This window comes from Silurus meridionalis, chromosome 5, assembly GCF_014805685.1.
Source record: "Silurus meridionalis isolate SWU-2019-XX chromosome 5, ASM1480568v1, whole genome shotgun sequence".
In the NCBI taxonomy this organism is placed as follows: Eukaryota; Metazoa; Chordata; class Actinopteri; order Siluriformes; family Siluridae; genus Silurus; species Silurus meridionalis.
The window spans coordinates 12,864,288-12,880,601 of record NC_060888.1 but is presented as its reverse complement, the minus strand read 5'-3'; the positions used below and the strand labels follow the sequence as shown (position 1 = coordinate 12,880,601).

Genomic DNA, 16,314 nt, shown 5'->3' with positions numbered 1-16,314 from the left:
CATTTTGCATATATTTATATTCTCTGAAATACGACAGCCTAGTAAAATTCCTAGTGGAAAGGCAAGGAAACAGAAGGGGAAATAATCAGAGGGGCCAACAGTACTTTGAAGATGAATGTCTCTCTGCATGGAAACCTGATTAAAATGTGCCAAAGCTGTAATAAACAATCTAAATCCAAAACATACAGATGCCTGAAGACAGCATGAACAGAAAGAAGTTGGAAGAACTAAGAAATGTAAACCTTCAAAGAAGTGGGGGGACATACAATTATTTAAAAATCACATTTTTAAATAATTCACAATTTTACGTTCCATAGATTAAACGGAAACATTCCAAAAATAGTACATTTAATACATTTTATTATATATACATATGGTATGCCTTGCCAAAAAGATATTAATCATGCACTTATCAATGTTGATACTATAGGACCACATTTTCACTTTTAAAATTTTTTTTTTTTTTTTGTTACTTTTTTCAATCTTGTTTCGGATTTTTTACATTGAGGCTGTCTGTATTTTTGCAATTAATTGCAAAATTAACCAATTGTTTTTGTTTTTTATCATTTTAAATAATGTAACTAATTGAAAATTTGTTAAGGCTGTCTTTTTGTGAACAGTCATATATACAAACAAATGTGTAGAAATAGTCTCAGATGGTATGCACTGTTTTTGTTGTCTTGAACCAGTAAGGAAACATGTGAACTTATTCAGACTTTTTGAGTAACTAAACAAAGAATCACTAGTACATAAAAAGTTATATTTCACAGTTTGCACTATATTGTTAACATAAATATTTTTATAATCACACTGTTGAAGTAATGAAATCAGCTGGATTAGAAATAATTATATGACTCACATGTGTGCATAGCTCCTGCTGACTGCTGGAAAAAGAGCCCTTCTCCATGATTGCAGTTCCAGTCCTCTAGAAAGTCTCAGTCAGACAGAACACTGGAATGCATTTTATAGAGCACAGAGTCAAATGTTGTTATACTGGCAATTTAGGAGAAGTATCAAAAGGGAGGGCTGATTTCTTTGGAAATGGAATTTTTGTGGGTTTCTTTCCACTTGAAGCACTTGGGTCTGGTTAAGAGTATAATTTGCTCAGGAATGAAAACATAAGGAATGTGGGTGGAAAAAGAGAAATACAATAATGTGTATGCTGACATAATGTACATTACAGTGTACACATATGCGAACGTGCATTTTTAGAATTTACTGATGAACCCATTCCACCTAGATATACAATTACATTTTTATGTGGGAGAAAGAAAAAAACCTAGGAAAACATCAATTAAAAACACCAACGTGTGATCTCAAAATGCATGGCATGACTGATGTTTATTAGAAATGTAAAGCATTATCTCTGTTTAGTGCTCTTATAGTTTTTCTTAGTTCCTTTGGAGTATTTCTTAGATCAATGCAAAAGCCTATACTTTTCTTAAAATCCTTGGTTCATCTCTCAAAAGCAAGTATTTGTGTCAATGAACGTCTCATTACCATCAGAATAAAAAGTCTCTTTGTCATTGTTTACAAATACGGTCGTCAAAATGTTTAGTCATGTTGCCAATACGAAACCACACAGTTTCAGTATTTCTTGATTTTAAACTACGGTTTGTATTACAATGATAGAAGACATACAAATTTGTGCATTTTCAATTTGGCATCTATGAATTTCAACAGCACAAATGTATTTATTTGATTGCATATTTGCTTTATATTGATTGCAAGAGACCGGACAGGATTCACATTTTTACTGTACTGTGTTTGTTACTTGGTTGTTGATACATTTTCAGAAATTGTAATTATTTGTATTGCTCTGTCTGTATACACTCTCGAATTGAAGGTTTACAAGATTTACCTTTGACCTGTTTTAAAAAACCAATTGATTATTGGTTGATCTGATGCCATACACGCTCCTTTTTTGATGAATTCAAGATTCATTAGCACAATTCATCAAGTCAACTCATATTTACAAAAAAAAAAGTTGAATAAAAATTATAGATGACAGATGATAACTGGTTTAACCATTTTGCATTCAATTACTTATGCAATGAACTGATGCCGAGATGTTTTGGGGTTCAGACTATTCAGGTGAAACTAGTATAATGTATTGTGATCAACATGACATAAATAACTGATAATGTAGGAAACAGCAGACACTTGTATACAATCGATTAAATGAACGTACTAAAGCAGTCGCACTTTGATTAAAGCAACAACAAATAATATTATGTACACAAGTGACTAAAAAAATGATTAGTTTGAACAAGTAGTTTTAAGAATTTCATTTCTGATCTGAGAAACGCATTAAAGCAACTGTGAAAAACTGTAATGTTCTTTTCTTTTTCAAACTTTTTCTGCACAGTATGCGTAATGTGTGTATAATTCTGTATAAATTCATATTTATACAGAACATAGTATATATTAAAAAAACACAGAAAAATCTCAAACACATGCTTCCTAATTCTCTTGACCATTGCTGGGATGTTTTTACAAATTGACTGGAGTGTGCATGTGAGTTTATTGATCAGACATGATTTGGAAAAGCACAAAAAAAATCCTCACTGCTAACAATGCATTCCTCAGCACCCGATCGAGAAGTTGAGCCTACTGGGCCTGAACAACTCCCTCTGCAACTGGATCCTGGACTTCCTGACTGGGAGACCTCAGTTAATCCGGATCGGGAACAGCATCTCCAGCACCACCACTCTGAGCACTGGGGCCCCTCAGGGCTGCGTGGTCAGCCCACTGCTGTTCACTCTGCTGACTTACGACTGTGTAGCAATGCACAGCTCGAACCACATCATCAAGTTTGCCAAAGACACGACCGTGGTGGGTCTAATCAGCAAGAATGACGAGTCAGCATACAGAGAGGAGGTGCAACGGTTAACTGCCTGGTGTGGACCAAACAACCTGTCTCTGAACGTTGACAAAACCAAAGAAATGGTTGTGGACTTCAGGAAAGCACAGAGTGACCAATTTCCACTGATTATTGATGGATCCTCAGTGGAGATCATCAAGAGCTCCAAATTCCTTGGTGTTTATCTGGCGGACCATCTCATCTGTTCACTCAACACCAGCTCCATCACCAAGAAAGCCCAGCAGCGTCTCTACTTCCTGAGAAGGCTGAAGAAAGCTCATCTCCCTTCCCCCATCCTGACAACGTTCTACAGATGGACCATTGAGAGCAGCTTGAGCAGCTGCATCACTGCCTGCTTTTTGAGCAATATCAACTTTGAATAATTGACAGTAAAGCTCAATGTGTCTTCTTTTCAAAGAAATCTTTCAGACTCACAGTTGAAAATGCCCTACCCAAATTAAAAAAGGTAACAGTTCTTAATAAAATTGGGCTACACACACAATATAAACATCTTTAAAAAGAAGACACTTTGAGCTTTACTGTCCATTATTCAGTTGATATTGTTCAAAGAGATTATAAGCTATAGAAAGTTAAATAACGATAAAGTACCATGAATTTTTTTTTTCCTGAATTTAATTTTTTTTTTTCTTTATATATAAATACATGAAATCAGTCCTGGAGCAATCCAGAAAAGTAATGGGTTTAAAGCCACATGTGTCATGAGTTTATATTTTAAAAAATTTGATTCCTACAAACATATATCTTAGACTATGTCTGGTTCGCCCCGCCCCGCCCCACCCAGCCCAAATTTTAGGACTCACAGCAGAAATGCCTTACCTAACTTTAAATGTTAACAGTTCCTGATAAAAATGTGCTACATACACAATTTAGATAAAAAACTGTGATCTGAAATTGTTGCTTGAGGCTTAGAACTTTAGAATGATGTATAGTTAGTCATGTTTACACTTCTCCCTTTTTATTTAATCTATTGCCAAACATTAATACCTGAGAACAATGGGATTGCTATTTGTTGGTTCCTCAAATAACGAAGACTACAGCAGGGGGCAGATCTTTCTCTTATAAAGCCCCACAGTTATGGAACAGCCTTCCAATCAGTGTTCGGGACTCAGACACAGTTTCAGTTTTCAAATCGAGGTTGAAAACACATTTATTTAGTCAAGCCTTTGATCAGTAGATTTTTTCTTAGGTAAAGGCGCAGATCTGGAGGGAACATGGATAAAGAGTGTTTGGTGAACTGGGATATTTGTATGCTGTCGTCCCCTCACATTCACACGTTCACTCAGGTTCGTTGCCAGTGGTGTGGTGGGTTGTCTCTTATCCCAGAGATCCCTCATGTCTGTGTTATCTTCTGGTTCTCCCTTGTGGTTTTGCTGCCATAGTGAGTCTTTCCTAGTCCAAACTGCACAGTGATATTAACTTTCATACAACAATAAGGACACTTAAAAATCCATATCCTTCTCTTCCTGTCACATTCTTCTCTCTCTCGAGTCTGGTTCCTCTCAAGGTTTCTTCCTTATGCCATCTCGGGGAGTTTTTCCTTGCCACAGTCACCGGCTTGCTCATCAGGGACAAACTTACTTATAAAGAACATATTCCCTTTTAATCACCACATTATCTGTGTAAAGCTGCTTTGAGACAATGTTCATTGTTAAAAGCGCTATACAAATAAAAATGTATTTAATTGAATTGAATATAGGGAGAACCATAGGGGACAGTGCAACATCTATAAAGACGCGAACAGGTCTACCTGGGCTGTGCTGAATTTCTCCCAAATCTGCTTCACCACCTGGGGGTGGAGGCGCTACTCCCTGGGCTTGGACCCCTGTCTCGACAGGGTGTCTTTTGCTTCATTTAAGTGACCTGGGATATAAAATCAAATCAAATTTTCTCTGTCACATACATACAGAGTACGGCATGCAGTGAAACGCTGTCCAGCATTAAAGCATAAAAAGGAATGGAATACAGTGAAACCCTGTTGTACGAGCAACCTATAGTACGAGCAAATGGAGATACGAGCAACCTCGCTCGCAAAATTTTACCCTGTTTCACGAGCAAATTTCAAAGGCACGAGCAAACCCACACTGCCGGTTCCCCGTTTTCGGCGGAGGGTCGCATCAGTCTCTTAGTTGATGACGAATCACTCAGTCGCTCTCATTGTTCAGTGCAGCAAAAACGTAACTGTGGCAGCGGGGGCGTGGCCGAGCGGCGGTTTGTGAATGGAGGGCGGGTCCGGGAGCAGATAGGCAGGGGATTGCCTCACCTGAAGTTAATGTGACCTAATGATTGTTCTCTCTTTTCAAGTAATCAATTAAGGAGGACAGCGTGGTGGTGTGTGTGTGCGCGTGCGTCAGAGACGTGCTGTGTGGGGCACTAAGCAGACCAACACAAAAAAAAACAAATAAAAGTGGCTCCCGTATTCATACGCTCTCCCACAGTAACTTTTTTTAGTTTTATATTTTTATTTCACTAGAAATCTTGAAAAATGTCTCCCAAGAAAATCAGTGATTGTGCTGTGAAAACGAAAGTAAATAGAATTACCATGGAAACCGAGGAGGTTACAAGCGTGGTGCGCGTCTTACACTTGCAGTCAACCACTATCACATGAGTAAGTGTTAAATAATGTTGATATTATGGTAATTTGTGGTGTATTTGTTTTTAAAAATAGGCTACAAATACTTTTTAAGTGCAGAAATAAGCGATTGGATGAGGTCTCGGAACGGATTAAATCACTTTTACATTCATTCCTATGGGGAAAATTAGTTTGAACATACAAGGAAATGGACACGAGCAATTTTCAAGAACGAATTATGCTCGTACAACAGGGTTCCACTGTATAAAGGGAATATAAAGGGTATAAGGATATAAGCTGGTCTAAAAGAGAGGAGCTTTCCCTGGGCCCACAGGAGTAGGAACCCAGGATCTCTCCATGCATCTAAGGCACGTAGGCATCGCCGTGTGACCTTGATTGTGCGGAGGAGATTGCACCTCCAAAAGAACCCCCGGTCTTTAAGTCACCATTAAAGGGGTCTCATGTACAGAAAGCCAAGTGGAACGACACTGGACGCTGCTGCCATGAGACCAAGCAATCTCTGGAACTGCTTGACAGTGAGTGACTGCACTTCTCTGACCTTCCTGACCACCGTAAGTCTGAACGCAATGCGGGCAGAGGAAAGCTGCACGCGCATAGTTGTCGAATCCCAAATGACCCCGAGATAGGTTGTTCTCCATAGAGAGCACACTCTTCCCGGTATTCAGCTGAAACCCCAGCTCCTTCATATGAGCGAGAACGGCATCTCGATGCTGGACCACTAATTGCTCTGATTGAGCTAATATCAACAAATTGTTAATATAATTAAGGATACGAATGCCCTGAAGTGTTGGGCGCATGCGTACGCAGCGACCGGCAGCAGTGGGTAGCATGTTCGTTTTGTTTGTTTGTTCCGGTTAAGTAGTTTGTTTTAGTTGTAGTTTGTTTGTTGTTGTTTTTTTTTTGTACTGATCAAATATCTACATCTTTGATATCAAACATCTACTCTGGGCTGTTAAGGCACGTCAAAACTCAGCGACATGGATCCGACTTTGTTCCTGTCTTTGGCGTCCGTATGGCACCTGGGATCACTCTGGCCGATTCAATACTCCAAAGACTATCTGCTAACATTTGAAAAATCTGTGATCAGCGGACCACCAGTGGACTTGATCATACCTGATCTGGAGGAATTAGCCGGTCTCGGGAAAGGCGATCACTTCAGAACTCCAGAACGGAGGCCAAGGAGGCGAGGAAGAAGAGGCGGGGTGCGGGAGCGTATGAGACGGCAACATCCGTCTCGTATTCCCCTGCCTTCAATTATCCTGTCCAACGCCCGTTCTCTCCGTAATAAAACTGACGAACTCCAGGCTCTTGTTCGCCATCAGCACGCATTTAAAGACGCCTGTATTCTGGCCTTTTCAGAGACCTGGCTCGGGGAAAGGGACGCTGACGGTGATTTAGTTATAGACGGGTTTGGGATCCCGTTTCGCACCGACAGAACGTCCACGACTACCGGGAAATCATGCGGAGGTGGAGTATGCGCGTACATAAATGAACGCTGGTGTAAAAATGTTATAGTGAGAGAGAGACTTTGCACCAAGGACGTGGAGCTGCTTTCTTTGTCCATGCGTCCTATGTATTTGCCACGAGAATTTCCACAGATTTTCGTTACTGTCGTTTACGTTCATCCAAAGGCGAATGAAGAAAACGCCTCAGAGCTCATCTTTCAGTCTGTGCATAAACTTCAGTCTTTATCTCCTGATGCTCCTAACCTGGTTTTAGGTGATTTTAATCATTGCTCATTGGACAAATCTCTCAGGAGCTTTTATCAGTACGTTTCCTGCCCCACTAGGAAAAACAGGATTTTGGACAAGTGTTATGGGTCCATCAAAAATGCATATAAATCAATTTCATTCCCCCCTCTTGGCTCAGCTGACCATAACTGTGTGTACTTGGTTCCATCCTATCGGACATGTCTTCAGAGGGGGAAGGTGACAACTAGAAACATCAAAGTGTGGTCGGAAGAGGCCACCCTCACCCTCCAGGGCTGTCTGGAGAGCACAGACTGGGAGGTGTTCACTGAATCCTCTAGAGACATTCACGAACTCACTGATGTGGTCAGTTCATGGGTAACTTACTGTGAGGACATTGTTGTTCCTGTAAAGACTGTCAGAACCTACCCAAATAGTAAACCTTGGGCAAGTAGACAACTTAAAGTCCTACTAAATAAAAAGAAACAGGCTTTTAAACAGGGAGATTCTACTGAGCTAATGTCTGTTCATAAGGAAATTAAAAGGGAAATCAGGAGAGCTAAATTATCTTATAAAAGAAAATTAGAAGACATGCTTAGCAACAATAATATGGGTTCAGCATGGGATAGTATCAGGTCTATGGTCGGTTTGACTGACAATGTAAAGAAAAGGGTCTCATTAGATGGGTTCACCTCTGATCTGGTCCTGGCACAAGAGCTAAACAAATTTTACTCCAGATTCGATGTGCATTTTTTCAATAATGAAATAATGACGCTGAGAAATACATCACTGGAATCAAAACAATGTTTTTCCCCTTTTTTTGATGAATATTCTGTTGTTAAAACTTTTAAACACTGTAAAATAAGAACAAGTGCTGGTCCAGATAATATCAGTAGTCGATTACTCTCCAACTGTGCTGTACAATTAGGCCCGATTTTTAATTATATTTTTAATTTATCCTTGTCTCAACAGAAGGTGCCTAATCTGTGGAAACAGTCTACTATAGTCCCTGTTGGTAAATCTAAACATCCCAAATCATTAAATGACTTTAGGCCCATAGCCCTGACTTCATTGGTGATGAAGTCACTGGAAAAACTGATCAAAGCTGAACTGCTGAAAACTACTGAACACCGAATGGATCCCCTGCAGTTCGCGTACAGGACCAAGAGAGGTGTTCAGGATGCCACCATAACTCTGTTGAATTACATCTGTAAGCACCTTGACAGTCCAAACAACCATGTCAGATTGATGTTTGTTGATTTTTCATCTGCCTTCAACACTATTCAGCCTCATCTACTAATTCAGAGACTAAGGGATAACTTTGGTCTAGAAAGTAGTATTGTTGGCTGGATCTTGGACTTTCTTACAGGCAGAACGCAAAGAGTCCGAGTAAATGGCAAATTTTCTGATCTATCTGTAACATCTACTGGTTCACCACAAGGGTGCGTTCTTTCTCCTTTGTTGTACATATTGTACACAAATGACTGTTGTAGTAGTTTTGAAAACCGTCATATATTGAAGTTTGCGGATGACACAGTCATAGTGAGCCTGTTGAATAGCACTGAAACTTCGCATGGTCCTGTGATTGATTACTTTTTAAAATGGTGTCAGGAATCTTTTTTAACATTAAACGTTTTAAAGACAAAAGATATGTGCATTGATTTTAGACGTGCTCAGCCTTCCCCTGACACTATAGTGATTGATGGTCAGACAGTCGAATCGGTAGAGTCTTATAAGTACTTAGGCACTTTCCTCGATAACAAGCTGACATTTAAGAAAAATACTGACTCGATCTATAAGAAAAGCCAGCAGCGTTTTTTTTGTCTTAGAAAACTATCTAAGTTCCAGGTTGACTCTACTCTGATGATTTTGTTTTATCGTTCTTTTATTGAGTCTATTATTACGTTCTCCTTTGTTTGTTGGTTTCAATCCTTGAGGGTAAAAGAGAGGAACTTACTGAACAAGGTTGTTAGTGTCAGTAGTAAAATTATAGGGCTTCCACAAGAAACTTTACAGGATCTCTACGAAAAACAGCTGTTTAAGAAAGCAAACTCTATCTTGACTGACTTCTCTCATCCTTTATATCTACAGTTTCAGTTTTTACCATCAGGCTCATTGCTCAGACTCCCATTTGCCAAAACAAACAGATTTAAACACTCCTTTGTTCCGTCTGCTGTTTCTCTTTTAAATGCTAGGAGGGTAAGGTAGCCTACACATTACTTTTTATTTGATCAGAATGTGCATTATATCTATTTTATTTTTATTATACTATGTGTATTTGTGTCTGTAAGTTTGTGTGCCCCTATGCTGTAAAACTAATTGCCCCATTGGGGGACAAATAAAGGTAAGGTATTGGTATTGAGGGTCAGCATCTTGAACCGAAGCCTCATCAAAGAGTGGTTCAGCTGTCTAGGATAGGACACAACCCACTGTCCTATGAAGTACTGGCTGTGAACATGGATTCTCTGTCTGATGGAGGGACCACCTCAATGGCCTCCTTCCTCAAAAGAGTGTCTACTTTTCTTTCCAGGACCAGAGCCTGCTCGTCTCTCAACCAAGTGGGAGAGAGCCCATTGAACTGGGGCGGGTGAGACCCGAACTAAATTGTATAGCCTTGCTCTACAGTGCGCAGGACCCACTGGGACACGTCTGTCAAAGCCAGCCAGGCTGCCAGTTTCTCCTTTAAGGGTATCAGTTTCTCAAGACTGACCTCCGGTGTGTCCAGAGCAGTGCCCAGACAGGGCTCTAGAAACAAGACCTCCTGCAATGATGCCGGGTGGATCCGAAGGAGGGAGCTTGTTTGGGCTGGCCGTGCCCTGAAGCACATTTCGTGGCAGGGTTAACAAAGGCAGCCCTCTTCTTGGAGATGACAGTTCTCAGATCTGTCACCTCACAGGGCTTTGACCCAGGGTGCTGTGCGGGATCCCACACAGGGGAGAGCACGTCACAATGTTCTGTCTCAGCACTTTGCGGTACGAAGTCTTGGGTTGGGGTTGGGGCTGCGGCCGCCGAGTAGCCCCATCAGAGCGGCATGGGAGATACCGCTGGAATGCTGCTGATTGTCTCTTGGACTCTTGGCCACTGTACGGCAGATCTCAGAAAACTGGCTGCCCAAGGTATCTCCCAGATCCAGCTCCCGCAGCAGGTCGGCTTGTTATGCCTGCAGTACCAACATAGTGTGCAGACATCCAGTGGTCTGACCTGCTGAGGCCTAAGCCTTACCCACCAGCGCCGAGGTAGTGCACAGGGGCTTGGTGTGTAATGTCAGGGGTTTTAGGGAGGATGCCACACCTGGGAAGAGAGAGAGCATGCTAGTGTCTCTTCAACCCGTTGCATGACACCATAGCCATAATCTCTAAGCGCCGAGGCGTTGGAATAAACCGCAGTCTTGGGCGGGATGAGAAAGGCCATGCCCAGGACCTGGACACCTTGGTGTGCAGGTCAGGGAAAAATGGCTGACTGGCCCGAGCTGTGACGCCGGGAGCAAAAAACGCTCATCGAGCTTGCCCGAGGGAGGGGCTTTATGCTCATTGGCCGGCCAAGCTATATTGAGCTTCTAAACGGTACGTGTCACAACCTTCAGGAGCTCCTTGCTATCGGGGTCGATTTTCTGAAGGGGAACGTATGTAACCAGGCTTACCAGAGAGAATGAGACGCTGCGTGTCCATGCCACACTGCCGGCATCCCTGCAGCGCTTCCTTCCCTTTTCAGAAGCTAGATGATTTAGAGCATAGACAATGCAGAAGCATTTCCAAAGCGTTGTTGATGCAGCGTGACGAACCATGGTTACATAGCACATAACCTGGAGATGTTCTAAACTATCAAAAATATGTGCTTATGGAACATTTCATTCCAGAATATGTCCCACATTTGCTGCTACAAACGCCTCCACTCATCTGGGATTCACAGATCGGTTGGAGATGTGAAGTGCCCAATGTTTTAAGTGACATACATTTAAATAACAAGTAGCACAACTAAACAAGAGCACAAACATAAACTAGACAAACATACATTGATGCACAACACACATTAATAATGCTACTCACATTACATATTAGTTCTATAGAAACTTTACTTTAATACTAGTATTTATTAATTTAATAAAAACATTTAATTCATGGCCCTGATGTGCTCTTTGTGGCTTTAAAAAGGTCCTGGCTCCCTCTGACCTACAGGTCAAATATGGTCTAATCTATATGGCAATGGCCCCAAATCACATGTGCTCAGGAGGACAATAATAATATTAATAATAATAAAAACGTACTATTAAACTCTTTCACCTTTTAAATGGTTTTGGTGTACTTGCTCTAGGGGGAGCCATTTGGTGTGCAGATGAACTGCAAACACAGCCATTAGGGAGGCACAAGCCAGTGCACTCTTAGCGCCGGTCCCAAGCCCGGATAAATGGGGAGGGTTGCATTAGGAAGGGCAGCCAGCGTAAAACATGTGCCAAATCAAATATGCGGATCACAAATAAGAATTTCATACCGGATCAGTGGAGGCCCGGGTTACCAACAACCATCACAGGTATCGTTAGCGGACAGGGTACCGGTGGAAATTAGGCTACTGTTGGCCAAAGGAGGATAAGGAGAGGAGTAAGACATCTACAGAAACGGCAGGAAAAGAAGTGTAAGAGAGTGGAAGTTCAGGTTGGTACTTTAAATGTTGGTACTATGACTGGTGAAGGGAGAGAGATAGCTGATATGATGGAGAGGAGAAAGATAGATATGTTGTGTGTTCAGGAGAACAAGTGGAATGGGAGTAAGGCCAGGAACATTAGAGGTGGGTTTAAACTGTTATATCATGGTGTGGATGGAAAGAGAAATGGTGTAGGGGTGATCCTAAAGGAAGAGTACAGTAAGAGTGTAGTGGAGGTGAAGAGAGTTTCTGATAGGGTGATGAACGTGAAGCTGGAAGTTGAGGGGATGATGATAAATGTCATCAGTGCTTATGCTCCAAAAGTAGGCTGTGAGATGGAGGAGAAGGAAAGATTCTGGAGTGAATTAGATGTAGTGGTAGATGGTGTACCTAGGAATGAACGATTGGTGATTAGGGCAGACTTTAATGGGCATGTAGGTAAAGGGAACAGAGGTTATGAGGAGGTGATGGGTAGGTATGGTTTTAAGGAGAGGAATGTAGAAGGGCAGATGGTGGTAGATTCTGCTAAAAGGATGGAAATGGCAGTGGTGAATATGTAATTTTAGAAGAAGGATGATCATTGGGTGACCTATAAGAGTGTGGGAAGGTGCACACAGGTGGACTATGTTCTATGTAGGAAATGCAACTTGAAGGAGATTGGAGACTGTAAGGTGTTGGCAGGGGACAGTGTAGCTAGACAGCATCGGATGGTGGTCTGTAGGATGGTTTTGGAGGCAAAGAAGAAGAGGAGGAGAGTGAGGACTGAAAGAAGAATAAGATGGTGGAAACTGAAGGAGGAAGACTGTAGTGTGAGGTTCAGGGAAGAGGTCAGACAGGGGCTGGGTGGTGGTGAAGAGGTGCTGGATGATTGGGTAACTACTGCAGGAATAATGAGGGAGGCAGCTAGAAAAGTACTTGGTGTGTCATCTCGAAATAGAAAGGAAGACAAAGAGACATGGTGGTGGAATGAGGAAGTGCAGAAGAGCATAAGGAGTAAGGTGTTGGCAAAACAGAAGTGGGATCGACAGAGTGATGAGAAAAGTAGGCAGGAGTACAAGGAGATGCGGCAGCAGGTAAAGAGGGATGTGGCGAAAGCCAAGGAAAAAGCATATGAGGAGCTGTATGAGAAGTTGGACACTAAGGAAGGAGAAAAGGATTTATACCGATTGGCCAGGCAGAGGGACCGAATTGGGAAGGATGTGCTGCAAGTTCGAGCAATAAAGAATGGAGATGGAAATGTGTTGACTAGTGAGGAGGGAGTATTTTGAGCAGCTGATGAATGAGGAAAATCAGAGAGAGAGACGGTTGGATAATGTGGAGTTGGTAAAGCAGGAAGTGGATAGGATTAGTAAGGAGGAAGTAAGAGCAGTGATTAAGAGGATGAAGAGTGGAAAGTCGGTTGGACCAGATGACATACCGGTAGAAGCTTGGAGATGTTTAGGAGAGATGGCAGTGGAGCTTTTAACCAGATTGTTTAACAAGATTTTGGAAGGTGAGAGGATGCCTGACAAATGTAGAAGGAGTTTGCTGGTACTGATCTTTAAGCATAAGGGAGATGTGCAGACCTGCAGTAACTACAGGGGAATTAAGCTGAACAGTCACACCATGAAGTTATGGGAAAGAGTAGTGGAAGCCAGGCTGAGAGAAGAGGTGACCATCTGTGAGCAACAGTATGGTTTCATGCCGAGGAAGAGCACCACAGATGCCTTATTTGCTTTGAGAATGTTGATGGAGAAGTATAGAGAAGGATAGAAAGAATTGCATTGTGTATTTGTGGATTTAGAGAAAGCGTACAACAAAGTGCCAAGAAAGGAGTTGTGGTATTGTATGAGGAAGTCAGGTGTTTTAGAGAAGTATGTAAGGGTGGTGCAGGACATGTATGAGGACAGTGTGACAGCAGTGAAGTGTGCAGTAGGAACGACAGACTAGTTCAAGGTGAAGGTTAGCCTGCATGAAGGATCGGCCCTGAGCCCTTTCCTGTTTGCAGTGGTAATAGACAGGTTGACAGATGAGGTCAGAAAGGAGTCTCCCTGGACTATGATGTTTGCAGATGATATTGTGATTTGTGGTAAGAGTAGTGAGCAGGTTGAGAAGAGCCTGGAAAGGTGGAGGTATGTGCTGGAGAGAAGGGGAATGAAAGTCAGTAGGAGTAAGACAGAGTACATGTGCGTAAATGAGAGGGAGGGCAGTGGAGTGGTGAAGAGAGGGAGAAGAGGTGGAGAAGGTGGAGGAGTTCAGGTACCTGGTTTCAACAGTGCAAAGTAATGGAGAGGGTGTTAGGGAAGTAAAAAAAAGAGTGCAGGCAGGGTGGAGTGGGTGGAGAAGAGTGACAGGAGTGATTTGTGATAGTAGGGTATCTCCAAGAATGAAAGGGAAAGTTTACAGTACTGTGGTGAGACCTGCGATGTTGTACGGTTTAGAGACAGTGGCGTTGAGTAAAAGGCATGAGGGGGAGCTGAAGGTAGCAGAGCTGAAGTTGTTAAGATGTTCGTTGGGAGTGACAAGGATGGACAAGATTAGAAATACGTTTATTAGAGGGACAGCCCATGTAGGACGCTTTGGTGACAAGGTGAGAGAGGCGAAATTGAGATGGTTTGGACATGTGCCAAGGAGGGACATGCGTTATATTGGTAGAAGAATGCTAAGGATGGAGCCACCAGGAAGGAGGAAAAGAGGAAGGCCAAGGAGGAGGTTCGTGGATGTGTTGAGGGAAGACATGCAGGTAGTTGGTGTGAAAGAGGCAGATGTACAGGACAGGGTGGTATGGAGACGGATGATCCGCTGTGGCGACCCCTAATGGGAGCAGCCGAAAGAAGAAGAAGAAGAAGATGAACTGATAGCTGCAAAAGATCACGTAAATGAAAACAAATGCCAGTGAATCTGGCTGATGAGCTAAGCCAGATTGCAAAAGAAACTGGGTATTTAGAATAAAAAGTAGATGTTGCAAAGCTCTACAAAACTCTAAATATGATAATAATCATAATAATTTGTAACTATTTTAAACTTTTACATTTCGTTCCTTTATGCTTTTTGCAAATTCATGTTTATTATTGGTAAAACCATATTTAACATAGAGCATTAGGACAAAATATTTGTGTAAATGTTTTAAAGTATTTATAATTCTTTGGTCTGGGGAATAGGGATATAAATCTCTGATCCATATATATATATATATATATATATATATATATATATATATATATATATATATATATATATATATATACACACACACACACACACACACACACACACACACACACACACATATATATATATACAGTGAGGAAAATAAGTATTTGAACACCCTGCTCTTTTGCAAGTTCTCCCACTTAGAAATCATGGAGGGGTCTGAAATTGTCATCGTAGGTGCATGTCCACTGTGAGAGACATAATCTAAAAAAAAAAATCCAGAGATCACAATGTATGATTTTTTAACTCTTTATTTGTATGATATAGCTGCAAATAAGTATTTGAACACCTGAGAAAGTCAATGTTATTATTTGGTACAGTAGCCTTTGTTTGCAATTACAGAGGTCAAACGTTTCCTGTAGTTTTTCACCAGGTTTGCACACACTGCAGGAGGGATTTTGACCCACTTCTCCACACAGATCTTCTCTAGATCAGTCAGGTTTCTGGCCTGTCGCTGAGAAACACGGAGTTTGAGCTCCCTCCAAAGATTCTCTATTGGGTTTAGGTCTGGAGACTGGCTAGGCCATGCCAGAACCTTGATATGCTTCTTACAGAGCCACTCCTTGGTTATCCTGGCTGTGTGCTTCGGGTCATTGTCATGTTGGAAGACCCAGCCTCGACCCATCTTCAATGCTCTAACTGAGGGAAAGAGGTTGTTCCCCAAAATCTCGCAATACATGGCCACGGTCATCCTCTCCTTAATACAGTGCAGTCGCCCTGTCCCATGTGCAGAAAAACACCCCCAAAGCATGATGCTACCACCCCCATGCTTCACAGTAGGGATGGTGTTCATCATTCTTCTTCCTCCAAACACGTTTAGTGGAATTATGACCCAAAAGTTCTATTTTGGTCTCATCTGACCACATGACTTTCTCCCATGACTCCTCTGGATCATCCAAATAATCATTGGCAAACTTAAGACGTGCCTGGACATGTGCTGGTTTAAGCAGTGGAACCTTCCGTGCCATGCATGATTTCAAACCATGACGTCTTAGTATATTACCAACAGTAACCTTGGAAACGATGGTCCCAGCTCTTCTCAGGTCATTGACCAGCTCCTCCCGTGTAGTTCTGGGCTGATTTCTCACCTTCCTTAGGATCATTGAGACCCCACGGTGAGATCTTGCATGGAGCCCCAGTCCGAGGAGATTGACAGTCATGTTTAGCTTTTTCCATTTTCTAATGATTGCTCCAACAGTGGACCTTTTTTCACCAAGCTGCTTGGCAATTTCCCTGTAGCCCTTTCCAGCCTTGTGTAGGTGTACAATTTTGTCTCTAGTGTCTTTGGACAGCTCTTTGGTCTTGGCCATGTTAGTAGTTGG

At 41.9% G+C, this 16,314-nt stretch overlaps 1 protein-coding gene across 1 annotated transcript in view; it reads right to left on the bottom strand.

Moving 5' to 3' along the window:
- The window catches only part of tnmd (tenomodulin), a 35,173-nt gene extending 34,258 nt beyond the window's left edge, over positions 1–915 (bottom strand). The window contains exon 1 of the mRNA XM_046849883.1: positions 860–915. Coding sequence (XP_046705839.1) covers positions 860–907 — 48 coding nt within the window. The 5' untranslated portion in view covers positions 908–915. The remainder of the gene's footprint in view (positions 1–859) is intronic.
- Between the last annotated feature and the right edge of the window lie 15,399 nt (positions 916–16,314).